Genomic DNA, 16,079 nt, shown 5'->3' on the forward strand with positions numbered 1-16,079 from the left:
TGCATGCAAACTTTAATATATGAAATACGAATAATGCGTTTATTGAATACTTATGGTGCTGGAGGTACGAAATGTTGATGTGTGGATATGTGGTAGTTTAGTATTGGGTTGAATCACTCAAAATTGCAGACAGCAATAATTAAGTTCCTATCTACAGAGCGCTAATTATTGAAGTGCAACCTGTTTAATTACTACGAGCTTTAAAACTGAACCGGGTTCGTTGTTTCCCCGAATTTGCGAATAAGGTACTTAGCTCATCAGCTTACAGCATTATTTCGGCAAGGAACTAAGGAAATTATTTTAATGAACTCTTCTAACTGGCAACAATAAAGCAAGGAGCTGATATCTAGACTTATTATTGCTAATAATAAGCTATAGAGGAGACCTAGGAGAGTTGTGACATTGTTGATTTTTTGGAACTTATTAACTGCTAGCGAGGTCGTGACAGTGCGCGTTTTTAGTTCAAGTCTCGAGCTAACAAATAAGCGCTGATATTTAATAAGTTTCCAAAAATCGTCAATATCACAACTCTCCTCGGTCTTCCCCACATGGTTTACATACACTGGTTGTGTGTTGTGGTGGTTTACTGGCAGAGAATGCCACTTGGCATTAAGTCCGCCACTGTACAGTTTTTATGCAAAAAGTTTATGTGCAAAAAGTATAAATAAAATAAAATACACGACAAATTATGTAAGGAACAAAGTAAGTATCATTATTGTCTATAACTTAACCTATTTACCCCACGCAAACCTAAAAGAAAATTCCAACCCCGTTATTAGGTTCTGCCATCACAATTTCATTACTTATTTTTATGGAAGTTTTGACATTGACCGATAGTCCACAAGACTAGTGCTAGACCGGGTTAACAGTCTCCTGTGGGGCTTTAATCATTCCCCGCGGTCGATCATGAAAACAATATTCAGTCCCCAGTGTTTTATGGCTTTTAAAACTGACTAGGACAAACGATATTGCGTCTGCTTATATGGAAAAGTGTGTCATGTTCTTATATTGCTGGACTTAAAATTAAATTAATGTTGAAGCAGAACTTAAAGAACTTTATTTGAAAATTGATGGCCTCGATTGGGAACAACTTGGAAGTCCTATTTCTTCTGATCACAACTAAATTCCCTTGCGGTCGAATGACAATTAAACTTTTCTCTGGACTAAATTTGCCTTTATTGATCAATTAGATAATAATCCAAGCTACTTACACAGAGGTGCTGGAAACGAGGTACGGATGAACTAAATTAGTTTAGTTAGTTTATTAGTTTTTAATTAAAGCTCTTAATTTTCTGAATTGACAGTAAATTCTGAATTTCTGAAAAGTCAGAAACGTGGTTTCTTTCTGGTAAAATCCAACTAATATTATAAATGCGAAAGTTTTGATGTCTGGATGTTTGTTACTCTTTCACGCAAAAACTACTGAACGGATTTTGAAGAAAGTTTACAGTTATTGTTTATAACCCAGAATAACATATAGGTTATAACTTATGACGATCTGTGACAAACTAAAATTCACGCGGGTGAAACCGCGGGCAAAAGCTAGTTCTTTATGAATGTTGCAGAAATCCTGGACTTTAATGTTTTGCTAGTATCTATTCGTAGGTAAGAAATCTGCATAACGTAGATAAAATATTTTGAGTTAGTTCATAAAGTGAGTTATTACTTACCCTATCTTTATGCCCGAAATAAATCTTTGTTATGACTGCTCAAAGAGCTCTTTTACTTAAGAGTCCCACGTAATACTATTTTATTGGTTCAGGAATTTATAATATTTTTATTATAAACTTTTCATTTTGCTTGTTATTTATGATAATACAAACAATAGTGTACCTAATAGTGTAATATTACATAAAAAGTAATATAGTAGTATTTATATCAACTGTAAAACTTCTTATAAAATTATTTTTGAGTGGATTAATAAATAATATTAGTATTATCTTTCCATTAGGACGTAGGCATTTACTTTCTTTGAAAATCATTTTAAAAAAAGAGCCATACATGACTTTGGAGCCTTAAGTGAAGTTTCTTCATAAGCTCCTTTAAGTTCTCGTCGCATTTTTATCACTTTAATATTTATTACGATGAACACAGTAACTTATGTGTTTTCTTCTTTTGCTTTTTTGAATTTTAAACATCTATTTTTAAAGAGTACCTACCTAGACAACAATAGCACCATGCTATTGTGTACAAAAAAAAGATCGAAAATACTTGTACAAAACTAAAATATAATCATAATCCATAAGATTCTCACTAACGGTACTTTGCAAAGGTATTGTTTTGTTCAACTTGGACAAGTAAACAACTTGTAACACTTAAACTCGTTTGCAACTTAAATCTGACTTAATACAAATTACAAAGCTGTTGTAAAGTTTTCTATGATCAACTACTTAAATTGAGGTACAATGTACCAACTCCAGTTAAAGCTGACAGGAGTTAGCTAATCCGTCGTAGTTTGTTGTTAGCGTCAGGCAACTTTAAATTGAAGCTGACAAGTGCCAGTAGGTACCTAATTGCTTGCTTTCTTTACCCCAATTCTAATTAAAATTGTTATTGGCTATTGCCTAATTTAAAAGTCGTTTCAGCCAAATGACGTCCACTACTGGACAAAGGCCTCCCCCAAGGTTTTCCACAAGTACTGTAAGTAAATTAATGTTTACTTTCGGTTTTTCTTCTTACTTAGAAGGAGTTTGTAGGCACACGAGAATCGCAAAAGACAAGTAATTTTAATATTTTTCAATATCTCATCTTCTACGTTTAATAAAGGTTGAAAATCGCATATGTGAGTAAGATTGCAAATACATAACAAAGAATAAAATATTAATATCACAAGAAAATTAATTTATAACAAATTGTGGTTTCTTCAAAATGTCTGCTCTAGACTGCTAGGTAATTAAGGTTAAGAATTAACTCGTAAAAACAATGTTAGAACTTGAAACTAATTTCTACAAAATATCGAGTATTTTATAGCTGTAAATATTTAATATTTTAGTGACAATAATTTATCATGGAATATGCTTTTAAGGGCCTCGTTAGTAAGCCTAGGCTGTAACGTAAGCCTCTGAAAACCTTCCATTATATTCGGATTTGTTGACACTATCTTGTAGGTATCTAGAATTTATTAAGGTTGTAGACACAAGGGTAAACTCGGTACGACTAATAAATACGAGTACCTACTACCTTACTTAGGTATACTTGCCTACTTAACTTTAGGCCACTTTAGTATAGTTCTGCAGTTTTAAAACATCGTTGCCTCTACACATTGGGCCTCTAACATACCTACTGTACCTATGTTAAACTAATGAGGAAAGTTAGTATAACATTATTGACTATCTTTGGTCTATTATGTTGGTATATTGAGTAAATGTGTTGTAGCGGTTGGCTAATGGTTTATATTCGTTTGCCATCCATTTACTTGTTTGAAAAAGCTGTGACAGCAAACATTAGTCCAATTAATATTTAAAAAATGTACTAAAACAGAGTTTGAACAGAAAATGAATCATTTCACTTTGCAATTAAAGACAGATTAATAAAATTAACACCGAAAAATAAATTGGCTTTTTAAGAAGAAGTTTGGCTCAGTTTAAGATTTGTATTAGATACCTATTCGTAAGTATTGAACACTTTTTTATTTTTTGGATGTGTTGTTACTTAATCCGTATATTCCGTATGTGGTATAGAAATTTCAGGTGGTATACGTCCCGTGGGAAATTTGCCAACCATATCCACACCTTGGATCTTTGGCCAAAACGCAGAATATTTCGCAAATTGATGTCGACATCGAATTTATTGTCGTGGTTGTAGCACGATCCGGACCCCTTAAGTTATTTTATTATGTTACCAATATCGTAGTTCACACAATAAATAAATGTAAATGGGCTGTAATTTTACACAGTGCTTATATGTATTTTGTTTTTGTTTCCACTCAGTATTGCGGTTGTGATTTTATTACGAACTAGCTTTCCGCCCGCGGCTTCGCCTGCGTGGAATTTTTCGATTTTCACACACACTCAGCAATAATGTGGCTTTCTATTGGTGAAAGAATTTTTAAATCGGTTCAATAGATACTGAGATTACCCCTTGGTCGTTCAAGTTCTCAATCGTGTTTACAATCGTACATCATTTTTCATTTGAGTCAAAGAAATTAGATTCAGAGTTTTAAACAATGGTTTTAAACAATATTATTACGTATGTATAATGGTACCTACTCAATTCATACGAGTGGGTTTTCAAGACCAACCCTTGAAGACCCTTTTTCGCGCTTTTCTCAGTTATAAGAGCTGTGCAAATAGTGTGTGTTCTCGCTAAAAAGCTTTTTATTGAATCTCATCATATGTCGGGGATTTCTTCTTAGTCGAGAGCTAAGTATCGAGACCGTTTAACATCCTCAAAGACTTACATGGTAATTTCATTTAAGTGGTTTTCTTTAGCCTTTTTCTGTCTCATTTACTGTTTATACGCCGTTGTTAGTGTGAAATCTGGCTTTGAAACGAGTAGTGTTTCATGCGTCGCGAGGCGTATATTTTTTAAAAGTAAGTATGCTCTTTGGCTCTGTGAAAGTAGGTAAGTAGAACATTTAATATGAACCCATTTGTAACGAAGTTGGTTGTTTTCAGGCTGCCGGTATTTAAAGCAATATTGAAAAGCTTAATGCAATAATTTCCGCGTGAAAACACATTATGCTCAACATATTCAGAATCGGGACAATTTTGAATTTGAATTTTAATTTACATGTTTAAAGTTATAATGTAGGAAGCATTAATGTTGTTGTATATTTTTTAAGCTTTAGGACTTTAAATGATTGTTCTTCTAGCATATTGCAACAATATAAACTTGTGATTGCTTAGGAATCACACTGCAAAATGATTAATTGCGAATCCAACCAGAACGGGAGAATTAACTTCCTAATCACTAATTCACAGAAATTATCTGTACTTTAATATTATTATGTAATTAAACACATTAAAGCTCGGATCACGACGTCGTTCTGTAGACAAAGCAATTTAGAAAATGCTTTTCTCTCTTTTTCCGTTTGAAATGGAGCAAACCTTTGGAGCAACTTCATTTTTCAACGACAGGAACTAACTGTAGGTGGAGTCGGAAAGCTCATTTATCACTTTAGGGTCGAATATAGCGAAGCGGCAAGTCACCTGAGTACGTTGTATTTATGATTAAATCTTGGGACTGTAATTGAATAAAAAATCTTTAAACTTCAAAGTAGTTCAAAGTACCTACATACTTACATTCTTGAGTGAGTGAAGGGAAACTGTGAGACAATTTTTAATATTACAGCGTGTAATTAAATTATGGCAAAAACCAAATTAGTTTATTCAGAATCAAAAGAAAAGTTTTACAAATTTTTAATTTATTTATTATATTATATTTATTTTGTACTACTACTGTAGGCTAGAAGGCATAGTAACATTAATTAGTGTATAATATATTTTTTATTCAAGAATTATGTTTTTTTTGTCATATCGCTTTTTACTTAGTCGTATTAATGAAATTATAATGTTTCGGAATATAAATCTACGACTTTATAATGAGTAGGCACTCTGTTACACTCGAAAATTGTAAAATAATAACAGTAATTAAAATTTTATCAATCTCGTCGAATAAATGTTTGTCCGGCTTAGCGCAGGTTCGGGACGGGTATTAAAATGTGTATCCTTTTTATTGAAAATGTTTAATTAACTACGTTCTGGGCGTTGCTAAGCGGATTTTTAGCATTAAAGTATAAAAGAGCAAACATAATATGGGTGGGGACTGACTGCTCTCTGTGCTGTTTTGACATAATAAAAACTGAAAATATATGACCGATATTATGTTGGGGAACAGTAATCCCTACTTATGTTTTTGCCATCATGTCAAATACATCGTCGCCACGCTGACAGCTCTATTGCCGTATTGCCTCAAAAGCACGATTATGCCCATTTGACACAGCGCAAGCCACATGCCTTTGTAGCTTAGACATTTGTACGCAATATTCTGGCAATTAAACATATCGCTTTGTGTAAGTTGATTTCCCACGAATCGAAAATCCTACATGTAGGTTACATAACGTTTGTTTCGTAGAATAAGCTATTCAATATATGGATGAATATAAATGAGATGATAATTCCTTTTTAATAAGAGATCGACTAAGTACACAATGCTAAAGCAAAACAATAAATAGAAAAAAAAATCTTTATCTAAGTGACACTCAAATTTAAAATAATAAAATGCTTTTAAAATAGAGGTGAAGTTTCCCCGCAGACCAATTAAAATGTGTTGTGTTGAAAAATATTGGAACGGTTTTTAATTACTATTTGAAATCAATTACTGTTTCCAATCAAACTAGTAGTGTTTTTGAGATTTTAATTAGGTATATTGATTTCTTAAGTCAACACTTGTCCCTAAGGCTTGCTAATAGTTTTTACGATACAAACAATCACAGGAATAATGCGTTTAAAAAAAGAAGTTAAAAAGTACTTACTTACGGAACGAAATAGCCTCGTTTCGCATCATTTACCCTACTGTCTAGACTCTAGACTAGATGAATTTACCGTGGAATTCTCCTAGATAGGACCCATTACTTCCATTTTGAGGACGTAAATTCTTCAGAAAACAGCTTAAGATACTCATTTACTTCGTTTCGCATGTCTGACAGCTATCTGAAACCTATAGAAACTGGCGAATCTGGCCAATAACTTTTTATCAAAAAAAGAAGCACCTGGGTAGAGCAAAATATCAACAGTGAATATAGGTATTATTCTATTTACCATTAAACCAAACTAACTTTACCTAAGTAATTGTCTCACTAATATGTAGTTTGGGGAACTGATGATAGCTCCGAGCTAGCACCTATCTAATAGATATCTCAATCTGCAAATACCAAAACACTTCTAGTAACTTCGCCGGATAGTTTAGGTCCCTCCTGCTCCCTCGGTATGAGACCCTCCACTTCGAACTACGTCGGTGGAATGTTGGCATGCATTCAAGTATCTTCTTCTTTTCCCTATCCCTTTTTATTTTATTTTATTTTATTTATTGCAGCATTACATACAAAGTAATTACATGAAAATCTAACAAAAAATCTTACCTTTTTCCCATTATTTTGGATCGGCTTACATGTATGTTGTTGAATAATGTATTCTACCCGATCGAAAATAAACTTATTACATCACAATCTATATTGTTTCTCAGGAACCGAGGAACTATCAGATCATGGGATATACAACTGTATTTTTCTTTCTTTCTATAATTCATCAATCTTATTTGAAGTAGATTGTGTGGGAATGTTTATAAGTAACTAATCTGGTTTGCTGTTAAGTAAATAACGACAAAATAAGAAAGAACAACTTTTAAGTACGGTAGTTAAATATACCTACAGAAATCTGCCTCCAACTTTCGTTCAGTCGCGATACAAAGAACAATAACCTAAATTGAATGCTTTAAAATGCTTTTGCACACAATTTCATACGCGATACCTTTTTAATCCCAAGGGAGATCAATTCCAAAAAAGGTTCAATTATTCTGCTCACAATACCAATGTTTACATGTACATAATTAAACGATTTGTTTGAGGTCGTAAAAGTTGATAATTTAATTAATTTTTATCGTCGTTTATGGCATACAATAACTTATTGGTAATCTGTGGCCATCTACAGTTACTTCCATCCAAGTTAATAGTAGGTAAACGTACCTATTCAGGTTTATGAATAACTTTTTGAATTACTTAGCCAAACAATTTATCAGACGGTTAAAGGTCAGAATACATTGACGAAATACGTCGAGGTTTAGTATTTGAAACATTTTACGGGCCCTTTGAAAGTGAAACTTTTAAAATAGGATTCCACAGCGAACAGTTTGCGAATGTAATTGATGTTTTGAAGGTATCTTCCCTAACTTTTACTAATCCGTCACTGTAACCCTTTTAAGTTCAGTTAACTTCAAAAACGTTTTAAAATATCTGAATTCTCTATAAATACTGTAAAGTTCGTACAAATCCTTTTCTATAAGGTTATATTTTTGATAGCAATTGTTATTTTAGGGCGAGCTGACCCATCTCACACGGTTCTCTTACTTTCTGTATACAATATGTATGAGGTACAGCAAAGTGAAACCATCCGAAGTAAATTCGATAAGCAGAACGCAACAGACGTTCGTAATATTTTTAAACTTTTAGGTAAACCTAATAATAGCTAATGTCTTTTTTGGGAAGCTATTTTTAAACGTCGTTATATTTACCGTCTATGGATCTTCTTAGGCACGGTTTGCGAATGCTGACTTAAAATATCTATTGATTAAAAATTTGACTTTAATAAAGAAATCCCCCAATCCATCTTCCTCCTCTTGAGAATCTAAGATAAGCTTTAGAATATAAATGTATTATCGTTTATATTTTTAGCTAAAATTGATCCGACACTTTTAGTCGTGGGCGGACATTTTACTCACATTTTATAGGCACGAATATTAATATCAGCAATAACAAGGGCTTAGTGATGGGGATTACAAACTCTGCTATGAATATAATTGATAAGTGTGTAGGTAGGAAGTATTTTTCTAGTCACCTAAACAAAAGTTATTGCTTTTTATTAACCTTCTACATGAAAATATTTTTATTGGTTTTGAAACGTAATTTCACTAAAGTTCATAATTTGGTGGTATCAAGTCTGCCACCAACAGTTAAAGGCTTAAGAAAAGCTCCAGATAATATGCACAACATCAACCCTCTATAAATCTCAAACTACCCCTGTATAGGTGTCACGCACTTGAGCTCACACACGAAGCGCCCTCGATACGCAACGTATGTTGACAATAACATAGTAAAAGAGAATAGTAAAGTATCTTCACGCCTCGCTGATGTGTATACTAATGCAACAGTGCCTTACCTAGCTATTAAGATTCTCATTGAATGTATAACAGAAAATATAACAACTTTTTTTGGGAATATACGAGTAGTAGAAACTTGGTGGCGTACGAGAAAAGAAGTTTGACCTCTGACATAGACACAATAATAAAAAGTTATAAAATGAGCTAAATTTATAAAAACTCGAATTTAAATAAACAAATTAATCCGAATAAATATTTTCATGTTTGAAGTTTTTTTACGTTTTATACTCGGCTCTAAATAACGCTTAGGAAAAGGTTTATACTATGTCACCGAGTACATTAAGGCCAAAAGCTTATCTTTTTTCCTCTCAATAGTTGCCCTGCAACCCCTGGCTACAAGTCAATAGCCCGGGGCGGTGACGGATGTCGTAGATATTTATCACAGACTAGTGGCCTAATTCACGTATTTTGACACAGTCAAAATCTTGCTGACGTTCAGAAGTCGTCCCATTGAAAACAGTTCTAAATCCGTATTCACAAGGGTCATTTCGATAGAACGATTACTCAATAGGATCGCAACTCAGCGATTTGTTGTGGTTGAAGTTTTGTTACGTGAATAAGGCTATAGGTCTCCACCCCGAGAAGTCAGGATAATGAATAAACAGTACCTAATATACACATTTAAATCTGCTGGACCAGCTTTAGCAATATTTTAGTAGCGATGAAAATAGTATCACACATGACTGAACACACCTTTAAAGCCGACACCGGTATCATGTTTCGACTTCAATTAACATGAAAAACAGAATTGTTACAAATAGTCGAAACACCTATGTAGCTTTTAATTATGTACAAAAAACCTAGTGTATTACGTGTCTTATTTCTTGCGTCAATAGCAATTTACTAATAATATGCAAAATAAATGTTTCATGCACAAGTAGACAAAACTGCGGCAAAACAGCTAAAATGAATTAACGAATTGGTTAGTTAATTGGTGTTATTGATTAATATTTCTAAAATGTTTGCCAAAATCAGCGCTATGATACCAACTATCTAATTTGCAGCTTTCGGCCAAGATGAAACTTATTGTACACCATGTGAATAACTATCTTGATTTATAGTGACTTGAATAACCACTTATACTCGTATATCTACATTGTGTTCGAATAGGCAATCGCAGAACAAAAGGAGCCAAGTCATCGTAGATGAGGGGCTTAATAGTAAGTAGAGAGTGTGAGCTATATTTTTTTTCGTGATAACTTTTGTTGGTCACTTTTCTATTGTTTGCTAATGTAGGGGCGTTACCATGGTTGTGGATTCTTATATTTTTCTTTATTTTGCTGTAATAATAGATTTTATAAGTCTCTTTAATTGAGCTTCATAGCTGAAACGGGCTGCGATGGGAAGTTATCTCTGGAGTATAAAATCATAATTCTTTAGATTTATTCTACCTACACATGGAACAAACATTGTTGAGCCTTAGACATTAATTAGGTCGATCTATTTATAGGCAAATAAATCTCTGCTAATCTTCAAAATATCGAGAATATTTTCCCTTCACGACAGCCAATAACTTGTAAAAACATCTGTTGTAAGTATCGAATAAATATTTATTTGAAGACAAAATAAAGGGAGAACTTTTCCAGCGTGATTAAGTTATTAAAACTTTCGTAGGTACCGGCTTTCTCAGGTTTAAGCATTATTTCATAGAATTTATTTTAGATTATGTCCAATACGATCATAAGACGATTAAATAGGTAACAACAAAACTAAATTGTTCTCCAAAAATGTTGCTGCTTTAAAAACAATTTTTAGTCTGAGCCCCGGTAGATAATCGTAATTTCTAAAATACGTATATTATTTTTTTATACATTTATTGTACATTTATTATACATAATTCAAACATTGTTAGATAGTATTAATTATAACATAACTTTTTATTGATAAAATCGCCTAAACTATTTACTATTGTTAACACTAAACGTTCATTAATTGAATGACGAGTAAAACTTACCAAACAGCAGCAGCAACAGATCGCTGAGCGCCAAGCTGAACAGGTAATAGTTAGTCGCGGTATGCAGCGCAGGATGGCGGACGATGACGACGCAGACCGCCGCATTCCCAGCTACACCAGTCAGGAAGATCACCACCAGCACCAGGGAGATGGGAACTATCTCCTGGAGCGGCAGCCGGCGCGGACCCATCATCCACCAAAGCATCTCCTCCTCGCTGCAGTCGAAGTAGCTGAGGTTCGTGCATCTCTTGTAGAACTGCTCGTTCGTCTCGTTCGGCCGAAGGAACGACTCCTCCATTTTGAGGCTTTTTATTACACTTCAAAAAAGGTAACGTTTTGACACATTTTTTTAAGACACTAAATTAACTCAGTTCATCACTAAAAGTTAACGACCAATTCTCATTTCATCTCAGAAAGTTATTAACTTAAAAAAGGTGTGAATTTTACTTAATAAACTGCACCAAATTAAATTTGAAACTTCTTATACACCTTCAAAACACAATCATACCTCTTAACATACTAGAAACTTCAAAACCATTCGATTTCTAAAGTAACTAATAAGCTTTACGTAGCGAAGTAAGTTCGCTTTCGTAGCGGCTACGGCGTAGCAGCGCGTTACGACTGGTGCGCTCCGTAGCTACGGCGGCACTGCGCGATGCTGGCTTGGCATGGGCCAAGCAAAACAGAACATAGGTTCTGTTTACAACTGTACGTACATTTAACTTGTGTTGTCTTAATAGTTTTACAAGTGGAATATACATTGCTACAGAACAGACGATTTCGTGTCTAGGTTCTCAAGTAATTACAAACTACAAATTCAATAGATATTCTTTCTTTTCCGTTCTTTGTCAACTTTAAACAACTTTCAGTTCTAGTTCAGTCGACGGAAGACATCGTTTTATTGCTGTAATTACATGTATAACTTTTTATACACTTGACTTTCATTTAACAAAGCTTTATTTCGATACTAGCTTTCCGCCCGCGGCTTCGCCCGCGTGGAATTTTGTCTGTCACAGAAAAACTTTATCGCGCGCGTCCCTGTTTCAAAAACCGGGATANTAACCGAATTATACACACAACCCTGCGTTGCGTGCCCCTTGGAGAGACATCGAACTTTCACTAAATATAATTTACGGTTACATTATTTTTGGACGGTGTCTTCTCCAAGGGTTGCGCAATAAGCAAGGGCGTCCGCGGAAGACCAGCTTCGTGACTTGCCCTTTTGAGCATGTCACGATAAATGCTGAGCGGGTGCCTATTGGCACAGTTTTTTTCTCATCACTTGTTTTTAATAGCCTACATATTTTGTGTTTTTGTTGTTTTTTTTGTATTGTGTCTTTTTTCTTACTGTGTCAATAAACCTTTTCTATTCTATTCTATTCTATTCAAAAACGTTTTAAAATATCTGAATTCTCTATAAATACTGTAAAGTTCGTACAAATCCTTTTCTATAAATAAGGTTATATTTTTGATAGCAATTGTTATTTTAGGGTAGCAAGCTGACCCATCTCACACGGTCCTCTTACTTTCTGTATACAATATGTATGAGGTACAGCAAAGTGAAACCATCCGAAGTAAATTCGATAAGCAGAACGCAACAGACGTTCGTAACTTATTTTTAAACTTTTAGGTAAATCTAATAATATCTTATGTCTTTTTTGGGAAGCTATTTTTAACGTAGTTAGATTTACCGTCTATGGATCTTCTTAGGCATGGTTTGCGAATGCTGACTTAAAATATCTACTGATTAAAAATTAGATTTTAATAAAGAAATCCACCCAATCCATCTTTCTCCTCTTGAGAATCTAAGATAAGCTTTTTAATATAAATGTATTATCGTTTATATTTTTAGCTAAAATTGATCCGACACTTTTAGTCGTGGGCGGACATTTTACTCACATTCCATAGGCACGAATATTAATATCAGCAATAACAAGGGCTTAGTGATGGGGATTACAAACTCTGCTACGAATATAATGATGAGTGTGTAGGTAGGAAGTATTTTTCTAGTCACCTAAACCTACATGATAATATTTTTATTGGTTTTGAAACGTAATTTCACTAAAGTTAAAAATTTGGTGGTATCAAGTCTGCCACCAACAGTTAAAGGCTTAAGAAAAGCCCCAGATAATATGCACATCAACCCTCTATAAATCTTAGACTACCCCAGTATAGGGGTGTCACGCACCTTGAGCTCACACATGAAGCGCCCTCGATACGCAACGTATGTTGACAATAACATTGTAAAAGAGAATAGTAAAGTATCTTCACGCCTCGCTGATGTGTTTACTAATGCAACAGTGCCTTACCTAGCTATTAAGATTCTCATTGAATGTATAACAGAAAATATAACAACTTTTTTTGGAAATATACGAGTAGTAGAAACTTGGTGGCGTACGTGAAAAGAAGTTTGACCTCTGACATAGACACAATAATAAAAAGTTATAAAATGAGCTAAATTTATAAAAACTCGAATTTAAATAAATAAATTAATCCGAATTAATATTTTCATGTTTGAAGGTTTTTGTACGTTTTATACACGGCTCTAAATAACGCTTAGGAAAAGGTTTATACTATGTCACCGAGTACATTAAGGCCAAAAGCTTATCTTTTTCCTCTCAATAGTTGCCCTGCAACCCCTGGCTACAAGTCAATAGCCCGGGACGGTGACGGATGTCGTAGATATTTATCACAGACTAGTGGCCTAATTCACATATTTTGACACAGTCAAAATCTTGCTGATCAGAAGTCGTCCCATTGAAAACAGTTCTAAATCCGTATTCACAAGGGTCATTTCGATAGAACGATTACTCTATAAGATCGCAACTCCGCTATTTGTTGTGGTTGAAGTTTTGTTACGTGAATAAGGCTATAGGTCTCCATCCTGAGAAGTCAGGATAATTAATAAACAGTACCTACCTAATATACACATTTAAATCTGTTGGATCAACTTTAGCAATATTTTAGTAGCGATGAAAAGAGTATCACACTTGACTGAACACACCTTTATAGCCGACAGCGGTATCATGTTTCGACTTCAATTACTTACAAGAAAAACAGATTGTTACAAATAGTCGAAACACCTTTGTAGCTTTTACTTATGTACAGATAAGTGTAATAGGTATCTGTCTATTTCGTGCGTCAATAGCAGTTCATCAATAAACATTAGTACTTCCCACATTACTAATAATATGCAAAATCAATGATGCATTTACAAGTAGACAAAACCGCGGCAAAACAGGTAGAATTAAATAACGAATTGCTTAGTCGATTAGTGTTATTATTATATTATTATTGTTTTTGATTAATATTTCTAAAATGTTTGCCAAAATCAGCGCTACGATTTCAACTATCTAACTAATTTGCAGCTTACGGACATGATGAAACTCATTGTACACCATATGAATAACTATCTTGATTTATAGTGACTTGAATAACCACTTATACCTACTCGTATCCACATTGTGTTCGAATAGGCAATCGCAGAACAAAAGGAGCCAAGTCATCGTAGATGAGGGGCTTAATAGTAAGTAGAGAGTGTGAGCTATATTTTTTTTCGTGATAACTTTTGTTGGTCACTTTTCTATTGTTTGCTAATGTAGGGGCGTTACCATAGTTTTGGACTCTTATATTTTTCTTTATTTTGCTGTAATAATAGATTTTATAAGTCCCTTTAATTGAGCTTCATAGCTGAAACGGGCTGCGACGGGAAGTTATCTCTGGAGTATAAAATCATAATTCTTTAGATTTATTCTGCCTACACACAAAAGGGAACAAACTTTGTTGAGCCTCAGATATTACATAGATCGATCTATTTATAGGCAAATATTCAGAAAATTGGGTAATCTCTGCTAATCATTAAAATATCGAGAATATTTTCCCTTCACGACAGCCAATAACTTGTAAAAACATCTGTTGTAAGTATCGAATAAATCTTTGTTTGAAGACAAAATAAAGGGAGAACTTTTCCAGCGTGATTAAGTTATTAAAACTTTCGTAGGTACCGGCTTTCTCAGGTTTAAGCATAATTTCATAGAATTTATTTATTTTAGATTATGTCCAATACGATCATAAGACGATTAAATAGGTAACAACTAAATTAAATTGTTCTCCAAAAATGTTGCTGCTTTAAAAACAATTTTTAGTCTGAGCCCCGGTAGATAATCGTAATTTCTAAAATACGTATATTATTTTTTTATACATTTATTGTACGTATTATAAATTAACATAATTCAAACATTGTTAGATAGTATTAATTATAACATAACTTTCTATTGATAAAATCGTCTAAACTATTTACTATTGTTAACACTAAACGTTCGTTAATTGAATGACGAGTAAAACTTACCAAACAGCAGCAGCAACAGATCGCTGAGCGCCAAGCTGAACAGGTAATAGTTAGTCGCGGTATGCAGCGCAGGATGGCGGACGATGACGACGCAGACCGCCGCATTCCCAGCTACACCAGTCAGGAAGATCACCACCAGCACCAGGGAGATGGGAACTATCTCTTGCAGCGGCAGCCGGCGCGGGCCCATCATCCACCACAGCATCTCCTCCTCGCTGCAGTCGAAGTAGCTGAGGTTCGTGCATCTCTTGTAGAACTGCTCGTTTGTCTCGTTCGGCCGAAGGAACGACTCCTCCATCTTGAGGCTTTTTATTACACTTCAAAAAAGGTAAAGTTTTGACACATTTTTTTAAGACACTAAATTAACTCAGTTCATCACTGAAAGTTAACGACCAATTCTCATTTCATCTCAGAAAGTTATTAACGTAAAAAAGATGTGAATTTTACTTAATAAACTGCACCAAATTAAATTTAAAACTTCTTATACACCTTCAAAACACAATCATACCTCTGAACATACTAGAACCTTCAAAACCATTCGATTTCTAAAGTAACTAATAAGCTTTACGTAGCGAAGTAAGTTCGCTCTCGTAGCGGCTACGGCGTAGCAGCGCGTTACGACTGGTGCGCTCCGTAGCTACGGCGGCACTGCGCGATGCCGGCTTGGCAGACTATGTTCTGTTTACAACTGTACGTACAGTTAACTTGTGTTGTCTTGATAGTTTTACAAGTAAAATATACATTGCTACAGTAGAACAGACGATTTCGTGTCTGGCTTCTAAGTAATTACAAATTCAGTAGATTTTTTTTCTTTTCCGTTCTTTGTCAACTTTCAACAACTTTTAGTTCTAGTTCAGTCGACGGAAGACACCGTAAAACGCTTTATTGCTGTAATTAACATAT

General features: G+C 34.2%; 2 protein-coding genes across 2 annotated transcripts; both read right to left on the bottom strand.

Moving 5' to 3' along the window:
• Positions 1–10,828: 10,828 nt before the first annotated feature.
• On the bottom strand, positions 10,829–11,126 carry LOC114363346 (neuropeptides capa receptor-like; the record flags this gene model as incomplete). Its single annotated transcript, XM_028319034.1, has 1 exon — positions 10,829–11,126. A coding segment is annotated over exon 1 (298 nt), but the record flags the coding sequence as incomplete, so codon positions are not given.
• Positions 11,127–13,852: 2,726 nt separating this feature from the next.
• On the bottom strand, positions 13,853–15,474 carry LOC114363336 (neuropeptides capa receptor-like). The gene is made up of 2 exons (XM_028319024.1): positions 15,177–15,474; positions 13,853–13,872 (listed from the first exon to the last, which is right to left on the bottom strand). Exons 1-2 carry the CDS (start codon positions 15,472–15,474, stop codon positions 13,853–13,855), a joined length of 318 nt encoding a protein of 105 aa, XP_028174825.1.
• Positions 15,475–16,079: the final 605 nt, after the last annotated feature.

The sequence above is a fragment of the Ostrinia furnacalis genome, unplaced genomic scaffold, assembly GCF_004193835.3.
Source record: "Ostrinia furnacalis isolate ACB-3 unplaced genomic scaffold, ASM419383v2 OfSCF7067, whole genome shotgun sequence".
Lineage (NCBI taxonomy): Eukaryota > Metazoa > Arthropoda > Insecta > Lepidoptera > Crambidae > Ostrinia > Ostrinia furnacalis.